The following is a 20,777-nucleotide window of genomic DNA, read 5'->3' as shown; positions in this document are numbered from 1 at the left end:
TCAGTCCCTCACAGGCGTTCAGCATTCATCTGTGCTGAGTCCCTTCTCCCGCTCCAGCTCCTCACCTCACAGGGCGGGTGTGGGGCACAGACTAGCTGGTTGTAGCCTTAGAAGCCTGGGCAGGCAGGGTACGGCCTGGGGCCAGGCAAACAAATCCAGGATATGAGTGTGAACCCAGGAGCCGGGAGGGGCCCGGTTCCCTGGGGAGGGGAAGCTTCAGCCAGCCTCCCAGCACTGCCTTCCTGCCGGCTTGGTCCTGCTTCTGCTCCCGGAGCGTGGTCTCCACCCTCTGTACTGAGCTCCTAGGGAATGGTGGCTGTGCTACTTTGAGCCCTGCCAGGGACCTATTGTGTGTGTACTTGGGGGAGAGGGGAAGATAAGGTAAGGGGTCGAACTGAGAGAGGGTATTAAGAGACCCCTGAAATGGCCAGCTACCCAGCCAGTAGGCTCCCCCAATACTTTCGCCCCTCCCTTCAACAGTGAGAGCTGACATCAGCTGGCAAACCTGTTTCCCCAGTTGTGGGTCTAGGCCCGCCCTGGGAGCACCCCTGTTTCTGCCCTTCCTTTCCCCTCACAGACCCCAGGTTCATGCCTGCTCACCCCCTACCTCTTGGGGCCATGAGTGGGTGAGGGGGCTGTGGGTGGCTACTGAAGGAGGAAGGAGGGTCAGAGTGCCCCCTGGACATCACTCAGTCTGAGCCCCTCAGAGCCTTAGTGGGGAAACCAAGGCAGGGTTGTACCAAGGTCATTGGACAGGTTTGGGGCAGAGCCTGGCAGAGCTCTGGCCCAGTCTCCATCCTGTGTTCCCTTACCCAGGAAAGGTCTAGTCCTGTGGGCGGGAAGACTCAGGTGGGCCTGCACCCTGGGACGGCACAGGCTGTTTCCTCTGCCTAGAGCCTTCTCCCTCCTGTCTGAGGAGGCCTTCCCCGCCTGTTCCCGCAGCCCAAGCTGGACCTCAGCCCAGGCGTGTCCCCACTTGAACCCTCACTGTGCTTGCTACTCTGCGGTTTCCCCACGCCTCACACTTAGCCGGTGCTCCTTGGGTATTAGCTGAATGTCTGGGTGACTGATCAGGGATGTCTTACCAGAGGCCTGAGTTTGGGCCTGGAGGGCTGGGCGCACAGGAGCAGGGGGAGCACGCACACGGCAGTGGGAACTGTGAGCGGCAAGTTCGTCGGGTGGGTGGGGGCACATCCAGAGGACTCAACCCGACAGGGCTTCCCCAGTGAGGGCTTAGGAAGTGGGGGAGAGGATAGGGGACTGGGGCCGCACCCAGTAGGCTAGCAGTTGGGTGGCTGTCGAGGTTATGCAAAATATGCAGCTGAGTGGCCCTCCTTCAGGCTGGAGCAGTAGTGCTGCTCAGTAGCCCTCCAGTGAAAGGGAGCGTTGGGGAGCATGAAAGCTGAGGGGTACTTAGGGTCCCAAAAGTCAGGACAGGGCAAACAGTCAGGGTTCAGGTGGGGAGCCTAGGCTGAACTCTCTGCTTATGCTATTGAGGACTCAGGGTTCTAGGAAGGTCAGGTCAGAGCCCGAGCTGACCTCGCTCTGCCCGCCCCTCCCTGGTCCCTCACCCCTGACTGATGAGCTCTACTGCCTCATGGAAACCTAGTCAGGCCCTCTGCTCCCTCCGAGACCTTAGCTGGGTCATATTTCTTCCTTTGCCTCAGTTTACCATCTTGAAATGGGAAAAAGGACCTCCTTGGTGCTTGACCCCCCCCCCCACAACCCTCTTCCGTACCTTAAAGGGGCAACCAGAGTTTCCTCCTACCTGCTTTTATTACTGAGGCAACTGAAGACGGAGGGACTGAGGTGATGGGGAGAGTAGCACAGAGTCCAGGGTTGGGGGAGGGGCTGGTAATCCCTGGAGCTTTTTTTTTTTTTTTTTTTTTTTTTTTGCGGTAGGCGGGCCTGTCACTGTGGTGGCCTCTCCCGTTGCAGAGCACAGGCTCCAGACGCGCAGGCTCAGCAGCCATGGCTTACGGGCCCAGCCGCTCCGCGGCATGTGGGATCTTCCCGGACCGGGGCACGAACCCATGTCCCCTGCATTGGCAGGCGGACTCTCAACCACTGCGCCACCAGGGAAGCCCCTCCCTGGAGCTTTTATGGCAACTGGGGAGCTGATGTGGAAGTGTGGGGTCACTGTGGAAACAGGTCAGTTACCATGGGGACCCTGAAAGGAAATTCCTGTTTTCCAAAGTGATAGGACAAGGGGAAGGTTAAACCCTGAGGGGTGTTATGGAGACCAGAAGGTCCATGCGTTTCAAGACCCCATCCCCAGGTAAGGGGGAGAGACTGGCCCAGCCACCTAGGCACTTGGACCACTAGCCTCAGTTGTCCTTGCCCCTGGCAAAGTCCCCATCTTCCTGCTTTGTTCCTTGGCCCAAGGCCGTCCAAGTCTGACCTCCAGTCGTCCTGGTGTAGCCAAAGGCCACCTTCAGCTTGACGTTGCCGTCCCCCTCATGCTGAGTGGGGAGACCCCCACACGTGAAGGAGGTCATCCTGGTCAGGCCCCACCCCACCCCATCCCATTTCTGCTTGCCTGTTCCAGGAGATGGGGTGCTCCCTACCACCTAGGCAGCTCTGACTGGGAAGAGTCACCACTATGGAGCTTCAGTCTTCTCTCCCTACCCTCCTTCTAGCGCTAACCTGGGGTCCATGAAGATCCTCCCATTCCACCTTCCTGGGACAGCCAGCTGGGGAGTGGCCCATGGGACCTTGGCTCTGCCAGTGAACCAAGGTCTGCCACTCATCTGTCACTCATGGAGGTGGGTGGGGAGAAGATGAGTGTTGCCCTGGAATGCCAAGAGCTTGGGAAGGCAGAGCCCGTGAATTTGGGAATGGAGCTCCCACTCACCTTACCACATGCTGGTGGGTGTGGTTGGAGAGCCTTTACCTGTTAAGCAAAGAGATGGTTTTAAAGAGGCAGCTGAAGCAGAGAGATTAATCGTTTGTTTTGTTTTTTTCATTTTTATTTTATATCAGAATATAGTTGATTTACAATTTGTGTTAGTTTCAGTTGTACAGCAGTGACTTAGTTATACATATATCTATTCTTTTTCAGATTCTTTTCTCATATAGATTATTACAGAGTATTGAGTAGAGTTCCCTGTGCTATACAGTAGGTCCTTGTTGATTATCTGTTTGTTTTTTTTGTTTTGTTTTTTTTGCGGTACGCGGGCCTCTCACTGTTTTGGCCTCTCCCGTTGCGGAGCACAGGCTCCGGACACACAGGCTCAGCAGCCATGGCTCACGGGCCCAGCCACACCGTGGCATGTGAGATCCTCCCAGACTGGGGCACGAACCTGTGTCCCCTGCATCGGCAGGTGGACTCTCAACCACTGCACCACCAGGGAAGCCGTGATTATCTGTTTTATGTATAGTAGCGTGTATATGTTAATCCCAATGTCCTAATTTATCCCTCCCCCCCCCCTTTCCCCTTTGGTAACCATAAGTTTGTTTTCTAAATCTGTGATGGGGTTTCTGTTTTGTAATTAAGTTCATTTGTATCAATTTTTAGATTCCACATATAAGTGATAACATATGATATTTGTTGTTTTCTGACTTAGTATGATCATCTCTAGGTCCATCCATGTTGCTGCAAATGGCATTATTTCATTCTTTTTATGGCTGAGTAATATTCTAATGTATATATGTACCACATCTTTATGCATTCATCTGTTGATGGACATTTAGGTTGCTTCCATGTCTTGGCTATTGTAAATAGTGCTGTTCATGATACATGAACATTGGGGTGCATGTATCTTTTCAAAGTATGGTTTTCTCTGGATATATGTCCAGGAATGGGATTGCTGGACCACATGGTAGCTCTATTTTTAGTTTTTTAAGGAACCTCCATACTGTTCTCCATCGTGGGCGTACCAATTTACATTCCCACCAGCAGTGTAGGAGAGTTCCCTTTTGAGAGATTAATATTTAGTAAGCTACCGAGTGTAAGAATCAGGTCTGGACTCCAGAACCCATGCCCTCAACCACATTCAATTTGGCACCCCTGGCCTCTGAAGTACCAGACAGGGCTGCATCTTGGGGAAGGTGCTGGCTCTGATGGGGATACATTTAAGCCGAGGAAACACTGAGAGCAAAGCGCATGCAGACTTGTGGCAGTGGGGACAGTGAGTAATATCCAGTGGGGCAGCCAGTGAGTATGGCATGTGAGGCTGGAGATGAGGTGGGCACCACCCGTGGCGGGCTTCGGATGTCGGGGGGAGGCTGTGGACGTGCCCTGGGCCTGTGGTAGGGTGGCTGACTGGCTGCTCAGACAGTAGTGGTAACTGATGGGTCCTGGGGGCGCTGGGTACTGTTTAAGGAACTTTGGGGATGGGGGATTTGGGGCAAGATCTGGTCCCTGAGACACAGGGCAAGCCAGGCCTGATGTCAGGCTCGGGGTAAGGCACGCAGGTCTCAGGCAGCAGTGTCAGGAGCTCAGTGGTCCCTGTCCCTCTGAAAGACAGCCCTACCCACCCATCCATGCCTCAGCCGCCTGCCCTCAGCCCTGCTGGGTTACCTCAGAGTTCTGAGGAAGTGGCAGTTCCACGCTCACCCAGGACCTAACCAACCCGTGGGAGCTCCCCTCCTCCAGCACTGAGTGTCCTCAGGGCTGGTTGGGCATAGACTGGGGTCCCTACAGGGGTGACTCTGAGACCCCCATACCCACAGCTTTCTCCCCTGCTGCAAGGCCCTGGGAGGAGTGTGACTGCTCCTGACCTGCCTTCATGGGAGGGGCAGGGTTGGGACCCCGTCCCAGTCAGGTTGGGGTGGGGACTGGGCTGGCCCACCGATGTTCCTGTTCTGAGCTGGAAAGGGAAGGAGGAGCCAGCGAGGCAGAGCTTTGAGAGGAGTGTGGGGCTCCTGAGCAGCACAGCCACCTCCTGCCGGCTCTGGAGCCTTCGGCATGCAGCAGTGCCTCCATGCTCGAGGCCCCTGCTCTGCCCTGCCTCCCAGCCCCGGTGCCTGCAGGGACCCCCTCACCCCCCAGCACTGCAGCCTCAAGCCATGGGGCCCAGGTCAGAGCCAGGCCGAGGATTCCCCGGGAGAAGAGGTGAGACCCCCAGAGTCAAGACCGGCAGTTACCCCTACCCCTGCCTACTACTGTGCTCTAGAGACCCCTCCTGCCCCTCCAGAACCCACAAAGGCTGCTGCCTTGATTGCCTCAGACCTGAACCCAGCCCAGCCTGGACCTGCTGGAAGTTTGCAGGACTGGACAGGCTGAGGGTGTGGTTCTAGGGACAGAAAGCAGGGGTGTGCAGAGTTTGAGGGGCCCATCAGGTCTGGGAGGGCCGATCCAGGTGATGGCCATGAGGAGGGTGGGAGTTTCCTGCTTAAGTACCAAAAGCCCAAGTCACAGATGGCAGTGGGGCATGGGGAGATCAGAGGCCTGCACAGGAGAATGTGAATCACAGATGTGGGAGGGCAGAGAGGCTGGAGAAGGAGTCCCTGGTTGGACTAGGGGCCCAGAATGCCTGGCTTACCAATTAAGCTTTTATCTTTGGGTCAGGGAGGGAGGACATGGTCAAATGTGGGCTTACAGGTGCTCCGCAGAGCTGTAGTGGGCAAGAAGGACTCAGGTTTTGGGTGGGAGAGACAGTGGCTTGACTGGGGGTGGTTTGGGGCTAGAAGAAGGGAGGATGGTGTTGGGACAATTTTGAAGGTAGGGAGGGATGTGTGGGGTCATTGAGGCAGGGTCGTGGGTCATGTGGTCAGCTTGGGCTGACTGGCTCTAGCCACCATGAGTGATCCTGGCCTAGAACAGAGGTTGAGCTGCAACTGTGCTAGTGGACGAGGCATCTCCTCTGGGGCCCCCCGTTTTCCCATTTGCAGTGGGAAGGGTTCAGAAGAAATGGTCTAAGAGCCCTGGCCTGCTCTGGTGTTTTCAGGGTTGGGCATGTTGATGTCCTTGCTGGTTTGTGGAGAGGAGAGGTATAGACAGAGGTAGGTGAGCAGGGAGGCTGCCAGCGGCAGAGCGTGGAGAGGTCGCCAAAGGTAACTGACGGGCAAAAAGTTACAGCGGTGTGGGCCTGCACCTTGGTGGCCCCAGCCCCTCTCTGAATTGCCTGGGCCTTGGCTCTGTGATAAAATGTACAAGGAAGGTGTCCAACCACAGGGTGGAGGGCTGCTCTGTCTAGGTTTTTTGGGGGCCTGGCCCAGTCTGCTGGGGTCAAGCCCCTTCCCTGGAGCCCATTCAGCCCTGGCCCTGTGGTCTGGGGCCCACAAGTGGCCAAAAAAATTAGCCGTCCATGCAAAAGTAGTTGTGGAGGTCCTTGATTTGAGGCCTGTGGCACCTGGGGAGCAGTCTCAGGGTGTCGTCTGTGGTGTGTCCCTTGCCCCTACATGTTCAGTATAGTCCCTGCCCTTCCCCCCCACCCCTGGGAAAGAAAGCTGCTCTCTGGGCCATGCTGGTTAGGGTGGGTGCTCCAGATGGGGCTGGTGTGGAAGGAGGAGCTCAGATCCAGGCCACCACCCACTCCATGCCTTGGGAGGGGCTTAGAGGTTAGAACAGATTAGGGCTAGTCCAGGGCTTACCTGTGTCCCTGGAGCAAAGAGACCAGCAGGGCCAGATGGGGAGCCTGGATGCAGGAGGAGGGTGGGGCAGCGGTATGGATGAGTCCTTCAGCATCATTGCCTGGGCCTGAGGCCTTAGCCCCAGGTCAGGGAGCTGTGGGTGCCTTGAATGGAGGGCACTGTGGTAGCACAGACCACAACCTTTCCCTGGATAGGCTTGCCCTGACTCCTGTCCCGGAGTTCTCCTGGACCTCATGCCTGTAGAACTAGTTTCTGTCCACAAGCTCCACCCAGGGCAATGTGACCCCTGCCCATCTGTGCTGCAGGCCCCACCCCCGGTGCTAGGCTGGGTCCTTCACAGCTTCTCTTGCTGGGCCCTGGGTGCCCCAGGCCCTCCCACATCCCTGCGGTCTGCCGGGAGGAAGCGGCCCCCTTCCCCCACCGTGACTTTGCGCTTCCTGCCCCGGGGGCCAGGGTGGGAGGGGACATTTCCCGTTCACACCAAAGTTTCCCTGGCTGGTGGCGCCCAAACTCGGGCTCAGCCCGCTGTCCCTCTTACCCATGGAACCAGCTCTGGGGCCTGGGGTCCAGGTAACCAGCCAGGGTGTGGGCGGAGGTTCCCAAGGTGAGGCAGGGCATTTTGCCTGTACAGGTGGGGTGTGTGTGTGTGCGTGGGTCTGCCTGGTCGATAGTGCACATGCAGCCTGGGATATACAGTCAAGGAAGGTTTCCTGGAGGTGGTGGCTGCTGAGTTGGGAGAAGGTGGCAGGCGAGAGCCCAGCTCATAGCTTTGGGTTCAGGGAGGCTGGTGAGTGGGAGACCTTTAGCCATAGCACCCCTGTGGGCCACAGCCGTGCCCTAGGAATGTATACACTTAAGTCCCTCCCCTGCCTGTGTCAGGCTTGCCTGGGTCCCCAAGGGTTCAGGAAGTGGGAGAGGAGACTGGGAGGCTGAGAAAAGCAGATGGGGGCCCTGAGAGAGTGGTCAATATGTAAGGCAGTCCTCTGATGCTGACCTTCCACTTCCTGTCCTCCTCCCCAACCCATCCCTACCTTTCTCCACCCCCACTGCTCTGCCTCCAATCTCTGTGTACCCCCATTCACTTTCCACCTCTGTCCACATCCCCTTGGCCCTCCCCTGTCCACTGGGCCCCTTCTGCCCCCACCACTGTTCCCCTGAACTCCTCTGCCTGCAGAAGGACCTGGGCTATCTGCAGCAGTGGCTGAAGGCCTTTGTGGGTACCTTCGAGAAGAGCATCTCACTATCCTCTCTGGAGCCACGCAGGTGAGGCTGGAGCTACATGGAGGGCGGGAGGCTGAGGGATGCTCGGCGCCTAGTGACCCCGCTCCCTGCAGGCCGGAGGAGGCAGGTGCGGAGGTGCCGCTGCTCCCTCGGGATGCGCTGCACGTGCTGGCCGAGCGGCTGGACGAGGGGGACCTGGAGCAAGCCCTGCTGCTGCTCAAGCTCTTCGTCATCCTCTGCAGGTGGGTCTCTGTTGTCTTCTCCACGGTGAGAGAATGTGCAATTATGGGCCGGGATGAGGGCTGGCTTGTCACCGGGACCTCTCCCGTCATTCACTTCCCAGGAACCCGGAGAATGTAGAGGCAGGCTGGGGCCAGGTGCTGGTGCCCCGGGTGCTGGCGTTGCTGACCTGCTTGGTGGCCAAGGTGAGGTGGCCTCTACCCTGGGGGTTGGCAGGTGGTAGCCACGGCCCAGCTAACCCCCTTTCACCCTCTCTGCATGTCTACAGCTGAAAGGACCCCCACCACCGGAGAAGGGCCATGGGTCCCAGCTGGAAAACGTAGCCCTGCATGCCCTGCTCCTCTGTGAGGGCCTCTTCGACCCCTACCAGACCTGGCGGCGCCAGCACAGTGGGTGAGAGGCGGCCCGCAGGCGGAGGACCTAGAGGAGGCCCGGGACAGGATGGGGGTGGCCGCACTGGCCAAGGTGCAGAGGTGGGAGGGGCCGGTGTGCAGGCTGCTGAGGGGGAGGATGACGCAGGAGGAGTAGAAGTACTGGCCTCACCTCGGCCCCTGCCCACCCTGTCCCCACCTGCCAGGGAAGTCATCAGCTCCAAGGAGAAGAGCAAGTACAAGTTCCCTCCTGCGGCTTTGCCCTGTGGATTCAGCACCTTCTTCCGAGGTCAGGCCCCACCCCCGGCCCGCCTGGCCCCGCCCCCAAACATGAGCCCCCTCCTTTGGTTCCCCATTGCATGTGCAGGATAGGACCCACTTGTGGCTGTACTCAGGGCTGGAAGAACCATGGGAATTTGAGTGGGCTTCCAAAGGCAAGTAGGAGTTCAGGGGCAGAGAGGAGAGGAAGGGCATGTCTGCACAAAATGAGTAATTTCTTTTTGCGGGGGAGTCGATTTCCCTTCCCCCTTCTCTTCTGTCTCTTGGGACCCCCCATTGCTTGTACCCCACTCTGATCTGGACCATCTTAAAACTCCCTGGTCCAATCTCTTTGTCCCTGTAGCTCCACCCAGTCTCCTCTCTTCCACAAGACAGTGTCTACATTAGGTGTCTCCCCTTCCTGCTCCCATACTCCCGGGGAAGCTGACCCCCCAGAACATCTCTGGCCACCTATTCTCCCTGGGTACCTTCTGCTCCTGAGTGTCCCCTCTCCTCTCATTGGAAGACACTGGCCAGGATTTCAGATGGGCTCCTGGCAGGATGCTGTCTGGACAGGGGCAGGCCAGGTTCGGGAAGGTGGTGGCCTAGGAAATACCTCAGTGTTTCTGGGATGCACCAGGGAGCTGCGGGCCTGGGTTTGGAACGGGGGCAACAGCTCCAAGAGGGGAGATGCCCCTGGGAAGTCCCTGCCTCTGTTCTCCCACAGCCTGAGTACTCTTCTTAAAACACACTGGATTTTGTTTCCCCTACTGTAAATTCCTCAGTGGGGACCTGACACCCTCAGAATCCAATCGTCTCCACAGCCTTCCTTTCCAGCCCCGCTGGCTCTCTGCTCTCCGCTCTCCAGCCACGGTCCTGTCCTCTCATTCCTAGAATCCAACTATCCCACCTTTGGTCTTTGCCCATACTGTTTCCTTTTCCTTTCCAGGCCAACTGCATTATCAGGCCTCACCTTGAAAGCCCTGTCCTCTGGGAGGACCCCCACCCCATCCCACTGGTATCAAGGCAGCTCTGCATTCCCCCCTTCAACGCACACACACTCATGTGACCCAGGGCTGGTCCTTTCTGCTCTCTGGGTTTCAGTTCGTGTCCTGGCATCCTGTCCAGCTTTACTGGAGCAGGGCCAGGTGGGCCTCCCAGATATGACGCTGTGAAAGCCCCTAGAAGTCCCCAGTGGGGGTGTAGGGGGATGGTGTGTGGAGCATCTGTATGGTAGGTACGGCAGGGTCCCCAGAGCCGGTCATGGGACGCTCCAGCCATCACAGGGCAGAGGGACCAGGAGACTTGTATCTAAGAAACTAAACCCTGGGTTGCCATGGGGAAGTGCATGGGGGGGTGCTCACCCTGGGGTCCTCATTTTGGGGCTTAAGGTTCCAGGGAGCTGGCTAGGCTCTCAGGGCAGGGCCATGCCCCCTACAAGCTCCCCAACGAAGGGCTGTGTCCTCAGACCTCCTAGCATAGAATCATGACATTTTAGACTCCCAGCACAGAACCTGGTCTTCTCCCTCAGATTGGGCCTCCCAGCCCTGTTCCTTGACCCAGCCCCCCACTCCCACCCCAGGGCACCCACCTCTTGTGTGGTCCCCTGGACCCACAGCCCTGCAAGCTTTGTGACATTGTCTTGCTCCCCACCCCCATCAGAGAGCCTGCAGGATGCAGATCACTTGCCGCCTATGCTCCTGCTGCGTCTCATCCATCTCTTTGGTGCTGTCCTTGCAGGAGGGAAGGTAGGCCTGGAGGAGCCTGGGGGCCCGAGGGTAGCTGTCTCAGAGTCTCTCTGCTGGGTGAGCCCTTTGCCCATTGCCCGTCTCTGCCCACACCTGCAGGAGAACGGGCAGAAGGCTGTGAGCGCTGGCACTGTTCAGGGCCTGCTGGATGTGGTGCGGGGCTGGGGCCACGGGCCAGCCCAGGACCCCCGCCTAGTGCCGCTGGCACTGGAGGCACTGGTGGGTGCGGTACATGTCCTGCACGCCAGCCGCACCCCCCCCCGGGGGCCAGAGCTCCGAGCCCTGCTTGAGGGCTACTTCCGTGTCCTTAATGCCGACTGGCCAGCCGGGCCAAGCCTGGACCCCGAAGAGACCCTCATCACCCTACGGGTCAGCATGCTCGGTGGGTATAGCCTCTTGGGCTCTTGGGGAGGTGGCACTAGCAGGGGAAGGCCCAAGTTATGATGGAAAGGCTGGCCTGGGCAGTATGGGAAGAAGGTTTAAGGCTGACCAGAGGCGCTGCTGAGACAGGCTTGGGCAGGGCTGACCCTTGACCTCTCCACAGATGCCATCCCCATGATGCTGGCATGTGAGGACCGGCCAGTGCTGCAGGCCACCTTCCTCAGCAACAACTGCTTTGAACACCTTATTCGCCTCATCCATAACAGCAAGGTGGGCGGGGCCCAGGCTGGGGCTGGGGGCACCACGTGTGGATGTCGAGCTGCTGATGAGCAAACTTGGGCTGGTGGGATGGCTTGCACTTCAGTGGGAGGGCCTGGGGCTCAGGATGGCTCTGGACCCCACATGAGGAGGGTGTTGTAGAAGGACGGGAGCTGCCCTGGCCCCTTGTTTCCCTTTTCCCCAACCCCAAACGTAGGGGCAGGAGGAAGGCTCAGCTGTTTCGGATGCAGTGCCTATCCCTGCCCACTTATCTGCCCCCGGCTCTGTCCCTCTGGGCAGGGTATGGGTGGCTCAGCTCCCCTACCCTTCCCTAGTGCCTGGTGGGGCGCTCGGCCTGGGGCTCAGGGCACATCCTTCCCTATGGGGCGGAGCCCTGGCAACTGCCCCAGGTCCTGCTCTAATCCCACCCTTCCCTCATCTCTCTCTTCTGCCTCCTCTACCTTGTGCCTCCCCCCCCCCCCGACAGCTGTACTTGCAGGCCCGGGCGCCCCCTGAGGGGGACAGTGACCTGGCTACCTGGTTACTGACCGAGCCTGATGTCCAGAAGGTACCACCCTGGGACTGACCAGCTCAGGCACCCACATCCCTGGGCACCCACCCCCCCGGGGCTCCCTCTTTGAGCCTTTCTGCACTATGCAGGGGGAACGATGCCAGTCCTGGTATAGCCTAGTGATGGGGCTGGGTCCCCCATGCTGTCTCACCTACCTTCCAAATCCCAGTCCTAGGAAATGGCACAGTTGTGATCTGTTCCCTGCCTTGTATTAGTCTTGGGAGCTGGGGTTTGGCTATGCCAACCTGGAAGGAACCTTCGATACTCAACCACCTCACCTCCATTGCACAGAAGGGGAAACAAGAGGCCAGATACTCAGGGATTTGGCTGTGGTCACTCACAGAGAAGCAGGTCCCGCACGTGGGGCCACTTCTTTGCTTGGATCCTTGCACCTGCCCTAAGCGGGTCACTGGGAGTTCCCTATCCCCTCATGCCCTCATGACGTGCTCCCTGCCTCACCTTGCATGGGGGCTGTAGGAGGCTGCGGGGTGTCAGGGGCTTTGCATGGGGCATCCTCTCTCTGGTGGCTCAACACCTGGGCCCCCACCTCCAGAGCCCCGCTCTGGCTTTGTCCTCACGAAGCAGGCCTGTGTGTCTATTGCACTTGGCTGTTTTCTGAGAACCTGCATGTCCATTCATCTACAAAGCAGGCAAGGCCAGTGAGACCCCTGCTTTTTACAGATGAGGAAACTGAGGCCTGGAGGAGGGAAAAGATCGCCGGAGGTCCCTTAGGGAGTCAGGCAGAGCTGGGACCAAGGGCCCCATGGAGCCAAAATACAGCCTGGCACCTGCTGACAAACTCTCCAAGCCCTCCTGACTTCTCAGCCCCTCAGCAGGGCAGGGTGAAGGAGTAGCTGCCTCTGGCTGTTGGGTGCAGCCAGGGCGAGCCTCAGCAGCCCCACCTGGATCTAGGGGAAAGGGGCAGGGTAGGACCTAAAGGTCTCGAAGGTTCTTCTGGTTCTAATGTCCTGTGATTGATTGTCCCTAAATTCCCCAACCCCCTGTCAATCATCATGGGTGATGGGACACTTGCCAGCCTGCCTGCACATGTGTTTAGCTTGGGTGGCGATGGGCAGAGACCAGGGCCCATAAACCCACCGGACAGTGGAGGGCAGAGGGCTGTGACCAGAGGGTTCACTGGTGATCTGTCCCAGTATCCCAGTGAGGCCCTTCCCAGCCTTGGTTTCTTCCCTGGCTTCTCTGTCAGAGTGGGCCTTGCCAAGCTGCTTGGCAGCTTGGGCAAGGGTAGAGGGCCTGGTGGCTTCTGTTCTAGCACTGTATGGCCCAGACAGGGCTTCCACACTCCCAGGGCCCCAAGCCAGCTCAGCTACTTGCCTTGGGGCATCTGTTCCTGTCCCTGCACCCCTTTTATTGCAGGGTGCCACCAGCTGCGACGTCCTGGCACCTGCCTCTCCTGACTGTCCCTCCCCACCCCAAGGTACTGGACCAGGACACAGACGCCATTGCAGTCCACGTAGTCAGAGTGTTGACCTGCATCATGAGCGGCTCCCCCTCTGCCAAGGTGAGGATGCTGCGGTCCTGCTGTAGTAGGGGTGTGGGATGGGAGTTCAATTGATCAGCTGTCTCTAGAACAGGCCTGGCTGATGGCTCTCAGAGCAAGTGAGCTGGGGAGGTGACCATCCTGCCCTCTGGGGTACGGCTCAGGCCCCTGGGCGAGCGTGGTCATTAGTGAGTCCTGGGAGCTGGCTATCCTGGCTCAGAGCTGGAGGGCGGAAGGATGCTTGTGGCTGACCCCCATCTGCAGCCTTCCGAGGTAGACCTATTCCCCTGCTAGCACTGTGACCCAGAGGCAGAGCCAGGCAAGGGGGCTCTGAAAGGTGATGCCTCCTCCAGGGTTCCTGTAGGGTGTGAGTGCGCCCTGGGGTCCACATACACACTCACTCCTTTCCCACACGTCCCTGCACAGGAGGTGTTTAAGGAGCGCATCGGCTACCCTCACCTGCAAGAGGTTCTGCAGAGTCACGGTCCCCCCACCCATCGACTGTTGCAAGAGCTGCTCAACATGGTGAGGGCAAGGGCTTGGGGGCAGGGTCCCAAGGGCAGCCAGGAGTGAGTCAGGGCTACCACGGAAGGTGAGCTCTCCACCTTAGGGGACCATGTTGACTATGTGTGACCCGGGGCCTGACCCTGTGTGTCAGGGTCACTGGGGTGAGGATTCTGAGCTGCATGGGGCCCAGAAGCTGCTACATGTTAGCAAGCCCCAGGATGATCCTAGGAATAGGCAGTTGGGGTTTAGGCCAACCCAGACTGAAAGCCAAGGGTTGTTGTTGGTAGCAATGGTTGTCTGAGCACCTCTGGCTTTCCTGAGCCTCAAACACAACCTGTGAGCTGGATGGGGTAGCACACGTTGTGTTCCCATGCTGGAGGCAAGTAAACTGAGACAGGAAGTCCCACTGTTGGTAGGGTGGCCTGTTCCATGCCAGTTGCCCGGGAACTATCATTCTCTCCACCCGCAGGCTGTGGAGGGCAACCACAGCACGTGTCCGCCACCACCAATCCGCAATGAGCAGCCGGTGCTGGTGCTAATGCGGTGGCTGCCAGCACTGCCCACAGCTGAGCTGCGGCTCTTCCTAGCACAGCGCCTCTGGTGGCTCTGTGACAGCTGCCCTGCCAGCCGTGCCACGTGTGTCCAGGCCGGTCTGGTGGGCTGCCTGTTGGAGACACTCAGCGAGGGGGCAGCCCTGGGGGCCCGCTGCCAGGAGCAGCTGCTGGCGCTGCTGCAAGCATTGGGCCACGTGTCACTAAGGCCCTTGGAGCTGCGTCGCCTGCTTCGTCCCCCAGCAGGTCTGGACTCAGGGCCGGGTGGAGCTGAGGCCGGGGCTGCCCGACACGCAGGTGCCACCATCCGCGCGCTCTCAGGCATGGCCCGGCGCCAGGGCCCGGCACGAGCCCTGTGCTACTTTGACCTCACGCCCAGCATGGCGGGTATCATGGTACCCCCTGTGCAGCGATGGCCAGGACCTGGCTTCACCTTCCATGCCTGGCTGTGTCTGCACCCCACGGCTGTAACACCCGCCCCGGGCCCCACCCGGCCGCTCCAGCGAAAGCAACTGTACAGGTGGGTGACTGCTAGGGACCAGGGCGTGGTGCCAGGGTGAGCAGGAGAACCAGCGGGCATAACTGGCTTGGCCTGCCCCCAGCTTCTTCACCAGCAGTGGCTCAGGGTTTGAAGCCTTCTTCACGGCGGCTGGGACCCTGGTGGTGGCCGTGTGCACCCGGAAGGAGTACTTGACCATGAGCTTGCCTGAAGTGTCCTTTGCCGACTCTGCCTGGGTGAGCCTCCATCCTCATGTGGCCCAGGGAGGTGGAGGGGACACCACGTCCCAACCTGTGACCTGATGTTGTGGCTTCTGTTCTAGCACTGTGTGGCCATTGTCCATGTGCCCGGGCGCCGGCCCTTCAGCCAGAACCTGGTGCATGTCTACAAAGACGGCCATCTGGTGAAGACGGCACCCCTTCGCTGCCCCTCCCTTAGTGAGGTGTGCCAGGCAGGGTTTAGGGAGGCTTGGGCAGCTGGGGGCACTTGGACAGGGTGGGACCTGGAGCCCCGTGTTCCCCCTCCCCCACCCCACAGGCCTCAGCCTCTGGGGCCTGTGCAGCCTTGGGGGTCACCGAGGAACTGGATGCAGGTGGAACCCCAGGCTCTGCTGTGACCTGACCACTCCCCCAACCCTGGCCCCACAGCCTTTCTCCTCCTGCTGTATCGGCTCTGCTGGGCACCGCACAACGACCACCACCACGGGCCTACCTGCGCCACCTGTCCCCGCTGCCCTGGCTCACACTCACCCCTCCCTCACCCGCTCCCAGTCAGTCCCGGCCACCACAGGGCTTGGCTGGGGGTCCGGGCTGGTGGCCCCTCTGCAGGAGGGCAGCATCAGCTCCACCCTCGCAGGCACACAGGACACTCGGTGGGGCAGCCCCACATCCCTGGAGGGCGAGCTGGGGGCTGTGGCCATCTTCCATGAAGCCCTGCAGGCGGCAGCCCTGCGGGTCCTGTGCACCCTGGGTATGCAGCGCCGTCCCCGTGCCCTGCCCCAGCCCCTACCGCTTTGCCCCAGGACCCAACTGGTTGGGTCTCAACAAGTGCCCAGGCCAGAAACGAGGGGTCTGGCGGGGGGAAGGTGTCCCTGGGGGGGGGGGGTCTGTCCTCTTATCAGGCAGAGAAGAGGCAGGCTGTGTGTGGGGTTTGGCCAAAAGCCCAGCCAGGTCTGAAGCCCCCCTGCCCACCCCCCAGGGCCCAATGAGACAGCACCCTTCAAGCCCGAGGGTGAACTGCATGAACTTGGCACCAAGCTGCTCCTCCATTACTCACCTCAGGTACTGCGGAGGTGGGCAGTTGGCTTAATCCCGCTCCCTCCCCCTGCCTCCCACCCTGTGTCTCCCGCCACCTCCTCCACTGAGCCTTGCTGCCTGTTCACCCCCCGTCCGCAGGCCTGTAAGAACAACATCTGCCTGGACCTGTCCCCTGGTCACGGGCTGGATGGCCGCCTGACAGGCCACAGGGTGGAGACCTGGGACGTGAAGGTGTGTGCTCACGTGAGCAGTGTGTGCAGGAAGCATGAGCGTGGGCACATGTGTACGGGGCGGGCCGGGGAGTGGCACTGTGCCCTGGGAGGTCTTGAGGAGACCCAGATTTCCAGGCTGGAGGGTCTGCTGGGATGGAGTGGGGCAGGAGATGGCTGGGTGCTGCCCTCTCATGGGGGCCCCCACCCGCAGGATGTGGTGAATTGCGTGGGAGGCATGGGTGCCCTGCTGCCCCTGCTGGAACGAGTGGCTACACAGCCCCAAGAAGCCGAGGCAGGTCCAGCAGAAACACATGACCTTGTGGGGCCCGAACTGACCTCTGGCCACAACGCCACCCAGGGACTGCTTCTCCCACTGGGCAGGTCCTCAGGTAAGTGTCCCTGCTGCCTGAACTGGGGGGAGGAGATCTTGGCATGGTTGGGGGACTGGACTGCTTGAGGTCTCTGTGGCCACTGGCAGGCCTTTGAGGTACATCTGTTCCCTTCCTGGTGGCGGTAGAGGAGCGAATGGAGAGGAATGCAGTGGCTGCCTTTCTGCTGATGCTGCGGAACTTCCTACAGGGCCATGCTGTGAACCAGGAGAGCCTGGTGCAGTGCCAGGGGCCTGCCATTATTGGGGCCCTCCTGCGCCAGGTGGGGCCTGCTGGGGCAGGCGGGGAGGGGACTGCCCTGTCTGACTAAGGGGACTGATTGGAGGGACCAAGAAGGGGAGCCTGATGGCATCAGTCAGGGAGGGCCTCCTGGGAGAGGTGGCATTTGAGCAGGGCCTTGAAAGGCTGGGCAGGGTTTGGCTAAGAGGGTCTGGGGGGAGTAGCAGAACAGCAGGGCACCTGCACAGCAGTCTGGGAGCTTGCACTTCAGAGACAGCAGGGAGCCACTGAAGCGTTTTGAGCAGGCAGAATGCTTGTGTCCATCTGCCTGTGCAGGGCAGGGTGGAAATTGGGAGGCCTGAGAGTGGGCGGGCAGGGCCTGATATCTCACCCCAGCTCCTCTGTCCTCCCCCAGGTCCCCAGCTGGGCCATGGACATGAATGTGCTCATGTCTGCCCAGCTTCTGATGGAGCAGGTGGCAGCCGAGGGCGGTGGGCCCCTCCTGTACCTGCTCTACCAGCATTTGCTCTTCAACTTTCACCTCTGGACCCTTAGTGACTTTGCTGTGCGCCTGGGTAGGTGTGGGGACTTGGGGATGTGGGTGGAGGTTCTGAGAAGCTATAACCCTGTGGGTGATCTGAGGGGACATATCTGCCCTGAGGCGTCTGATGGGACCATGACCCTCTCCTGGTGGGGGGTGGAGGTGGGCAGGGAGGTCTGGCAGGGGCATGGCCCCTGTCTTGGAGGATGGAAGGGACCCGGCTCAGTCAGGTAGCCTGAGCCCTCTGCCGATTCCCACTTAGGCCACATCCAGTACGTGTCTAGCATAGTCCGTGAGCATAGACAAAAGCTGCGGAAGAAGTATGGGGTCCAGTTCATCCTCGATGCTCTGCGCGCTCACTACAGGTGAGGCTGGTGGGGGCAGATGGGGTGGGGTGCTGACGCTGCAGCTTCTGGCCTTGGGGGCAGGTCTGTTCAGTCCCCCAGCTCCCCTGCCCACTTGCCCTGTTCTCCCCTCCATGCCCCTGTGTTCTCCTGGCCCTGGGTGCATGTTTCTGCTGGGACCTGCCCAGCCTACAGCGGGAGCACCCCCTAGCGGCTGATGACCTGCGCACAGTGCAGACTTCACTCCTGGGCCTGGCGCGGGAGTTTCTGGTGCGGAGCTCTTCCGCTGATGACCTGCAGGTGGTGCTGAACTTTCTGGCGGCTGCGGGTGATGATGGCCAGGTAAGCTGGAGGTTGGCGAGGGTGAGACTAGGGGGAGGGGTGGAGTGTGGACCACGTTCAGGGTTGGGGGGTGGCCGGCTCAGTGTGAGACTTTGTATCCCCAGGTGCTGGGTGCGCTGGACCTGCTGCTGGCACTGCTGCAGGGCTCGCCAGCACAGGAGTCTTTGGCTGTCTTCCTGCTGGAGCCAGGGAACCTTGAGGTGCTGCTGGCACTGCTGGTGCGGCCAAGGCCCATGCCCTTGCTGCCTGACCGAGTCTGCAAGGTACACTCAGCTCACTCCTGACCCTGGCATCCTAATTCACGGGGGCCCCTGCCTGAGTCCAGAGAGGTGCAGAAGGCCTTAGGCTGGTGGGTGAAGCTGCCTTTGCAGGCCTCTCTTGGAGCCACACACCTGCGTGGTGACTCACCCTCCTCCAGTAACTCTTTCCCCACGACGACGACCCCTACACAGATCCTGCGCAGACTGCAGCAGAATGAGCGCTTACCTGAGCGCAGCCGCCAGCGGCTCCGGCTGCGAGAGTGTGGCCTCCAGGGTCTCGTTGCCTGCCTGCCGGAGGGGGCTGTTTCCCCCCAGCTCTGCCAGGACCTCTTCAAGCTGTTCCTGGGGGCAGGTACAACCTGGTTGGGGCCAAGAGGCAGGCCAAGTAGAGGGGTGATGTGGATCCAGGAACCAGGGCAGGTGGGAACAGAGAAGGTGTTGGTACCAAGGGACCAAGGCTGAGCCAGCAGAGGAGCACAGTCCCTCTCTGGGGTCAGTCCCTCAGGCCTTTTCTGGCCGTTTTCCCAGATTGCCTGAACCTCTCAGATCTATTGGCTGTGGTGCAGCTGTCCCTGCAGGCTGACCTCAGCATCCGCCTAGACATCTGTCGTCAGGTGAGTGGGAAGTGAAAGCTTTGTTGGGGGTTGGGGGGCGGCTTCTACCCTGCGGACTTTGCCTGTGACGAGGGGTCTCTGGAGGCCTCCCATGCAAAGGCCCCAGGAGGAGGGGCTGGGGCAGGCTGTCGGATGAGTCCCTTACTTGCTGTGCCCTGGCCCGGCAGCTCTTCCACCTCATCTATGGACAGCCAGATGTAGTGCGGCTGCTGGCCCGACAGGCCGGCTGGCAGGATGTGCTGACCCGGCTGTTTGTCCTGGAAGCCGTCACAGCTGGCAGTCCCCTGCCCTTTACCCCCGAGCCACCCACCTCCCCGGAGCCAGCCTTACACAAGCCACCCACTGAGTCACCTGAGCCTTCGGACGTCTTCCTGCCCGCGGAGGTCCCCTGCCCTGACCCTGACGCCTTTTACCAGGCTCTTTCCCCATTCTCCACACCCTTGGAGCTGGGCCCGGAACGGGCCAGTGTGAGTTCAGGCAATACTGCTGGCGGTGGCAGTGGCAGTGGGACTCTCACTCCAGCCAGCCAGCCTGGCACCCCTTCCCCGCTGGATGGGCCTCGGTCCTTCCCTATTGCCCAGGGCCGCCACAGCTCCAGTCTCTCCAATGTGCTGGAGGATGGCAGCCTGCCAGAGCCCACCATCAGTGGGGATGACACCTCTAATACAAGCAACCCTCAGGTGAGGCGGGCCCACCCTCTACCACCGTACGGCACCAGGGGAGGGCACCTCTGGGACACGGGGCAGGCAGCGTAGCTTTTCCACAGGTGTTGCCCTATTTGACATCAGGGCTACAACTGCCATTCGGGTCTGGCGCTGCCGCCTCGTAGCTGTTATCTGCAGTGTGTTCCCTGGGGGGTGGGGGGTATTCTGGAACAGGGCAAGTCATGCTGAGACAGAGTTGGGGGCACTAACCAGGCTTCAGAAGGCCCTAGAGAGCCTGTGAAGCAGGGACTTCACAGGGCCCGTGGGCAGTATTGCTCTAAGGGTCCTGCCTGTGCTTCTGGATCCGGGGATGGGTGTCTGCTTATTCCATGGCATGCTTCCAGAGAATTCTAGGACAGTCCTTGAGGCCTGTGAGGACTGTGAGGTAACCGTGTGAACTACCTCATCTCCTCTTAGGAGTCCTGGAATCCCAGGATCCTCCCTGGAACTCGGGCAGTGGCTGAGGCCCACACCATCTGTTTAGGCCTTTAGCACCAGACTGGCTCGGCTGTTGGCCAAAGGCTCGGCTTCCTGCTGTCCCTACTAGTGGGTGGGCGGACGTGCTGAACAGGGATGGTAGTGGGGCAGTGATTGCCTCCCTCCCCAGCCTGCACCCCACACACCCCCTGTGTCCGCAGCAAACCTGTGAGGAGGAGCTTTGTAACCTGCTCACCAACGTGCTGTTCTCGGTGACTTGGCGGGGAGTGGATGGCAGTGACGAGGCTGCCTGGCGGGAGCGCGGCCAGGTCTTCTCCGTGCTCACCCAGCTGGGGGCCTCGGCCACGCTTGTGCGCCCACCAGACTGCATCAAGCGCAGGTGAGGGGGTGACTCAGGAGGGGGAAGAGCCTCGGGGAAACCTGGGGCCAAGAAGGCGGTCAGGTAGACACCTGAGTCCCTCGCCCCTCTCCAGCCTCCTGGAGATGATGCTGGAGTCAGCCCTGACCGACATCAAAGAGGCCCCCCTTGGGGTCCTAGCCAGCCTCACCCAGCAGGCGCTCTGGCTGCTGCGCCTGCTGCAGGACTTCCTGTGTGCCGAGGGCCACGGTAACCAGGAGCTGTGGAGTGAGAAGGTATGATAGCTCAGAGGGGCATGTGCTCAATGTTCTCGTGCACCTGAGGGCGTCTGGTCTGGGAGGTGGATGAGTACACGTGTGCCGTCATGGGTTCATCAGCTCCGGTATCTGTGAGCGTAGGTTTATCTGTATGTACAAACCCTCCCTGGCCTCCAGCCCAAACCTTACCTTGCTCTTGC

At 60.1% G+C, this 20,777-nt stretch overlaps 1 protein-coding gene across 3 annotated transcripts in view; it reads left to right on the top strand.

The window, feature by feature from the left end:
- The window catches only part of NBEAL2 (neurobeachin like 2), a 30,672-nt gene that overhangs the window by 1,946 nt on the left and 7,949 nt on the right, over positions 1-20,777 (top strand). The window contains exons 2-29 of one of the 3 annotated variants that reach the window (XM_082847917.1): positions 7,712-7,800; positions 7,872-8,000; positions 8,102-8,183; positions 8,267-8,391; positions 8,576-8,658; positions 10,290-10,375; positions 10,475-10,757; positions 10,920-11,026; positions 11,502-11,582; positions 13,024-13,107; positions 13,513-13,611; positions 14,063-14,664; positions 14,747-14,879; positions 14,966-15,085; positions 15,291-15,612; positions 15,841-15,923; positions 16,038-16,130; positions 16,323-16,500; positions 16,629-16,762; positions 17,135-17,294; positions 17,523-17,625; positions 17,793-17,946; positions 18,051-18,209; positions 18,399-18,558; positions 18,735-18,820; positions 18,988-19,500; positions 20,163-20,341; positions 20,436-20,595. In XM_082847917.1, the coding sequence (XP_082704043.1) occupies positions 7,712-7,800; positions 7,872-8,000; positions 8,102-8,183; positions 8,267-8,391; positions 8,576-8,658; positions 10,290-10,375; positions 10,475-10,757; positions 10,920-11,026; positions 11,502-11,582; positions 13,024-13,107; positions 13,513-13,611; positions 14,063-14,664; positions 14,747-14,879; positions 14,966-15,085; positions 15,291-15,612; positions 15,841-15,923; positions 16,038-16,130; positions 16,323-16,500; positions 16,629-16,762; positions 17,135-17,294; positions 17,523-17,625; positions 17,793-17,946; positions 18,051-18,209; positions 18,399-18,558; positions 18,735-18,820; positions 18,988-19,500; positions 20,163-20,341; positions 20,436-20,595 (4,587 nt within the window). Of the gene's footprint in view, positions 1-7,047; positions 7,108-7,711; positions 7,801-7,871; positions 8,001-8,101; positions 8,184-8,266; positions 8,392-8,575; positions 8,659-10,289; positions 10,376-10,474; positions 10,758-10,919; positions 11,027-11,501; positions 11,583-13,023; positions 13,108-13,512; positions 13,612-14,062; positions 14,665-14,746; positions 14,880-14,965; positions 15,086-15,290; positions 15,613-15,840; positions 15,924-16,037; positions 16,131-16,322; positions 16,501-16,628; positions 16,763-17,134; positions 17,295-17,522; positions 17,626-17,792; positions 17,947-18,050; positions 18,210-18,398; positions 18,559-18,686; positions 18,821-18,987; positions 19,501-20,162; positions 20,342-20,435; positions 20,596-20,777 lie in introns of those variants that run through there. The other 2 variants (XM_082847916.1, XM_082847918.1) reach the window with 2 other exon arrangements.

This window comes from Leucopleurus acutus, assembly GCF_964270905.1.
Source record: "Leucopleurus acutus genome assembly, chromosome: 10".
Classification (NCBI taxonomy): Eukaryota; Metazoa; Chordata; class Mammalia; order Artiodactyla; family Delphinidae; genus Leucopleurus; species Leucopleurus acutus.
The sequence above is the reverse complement of the archived record's forward strand: the minus strand, read 5'-3'. Positions and strand labels throughout refer to the sequence as shown.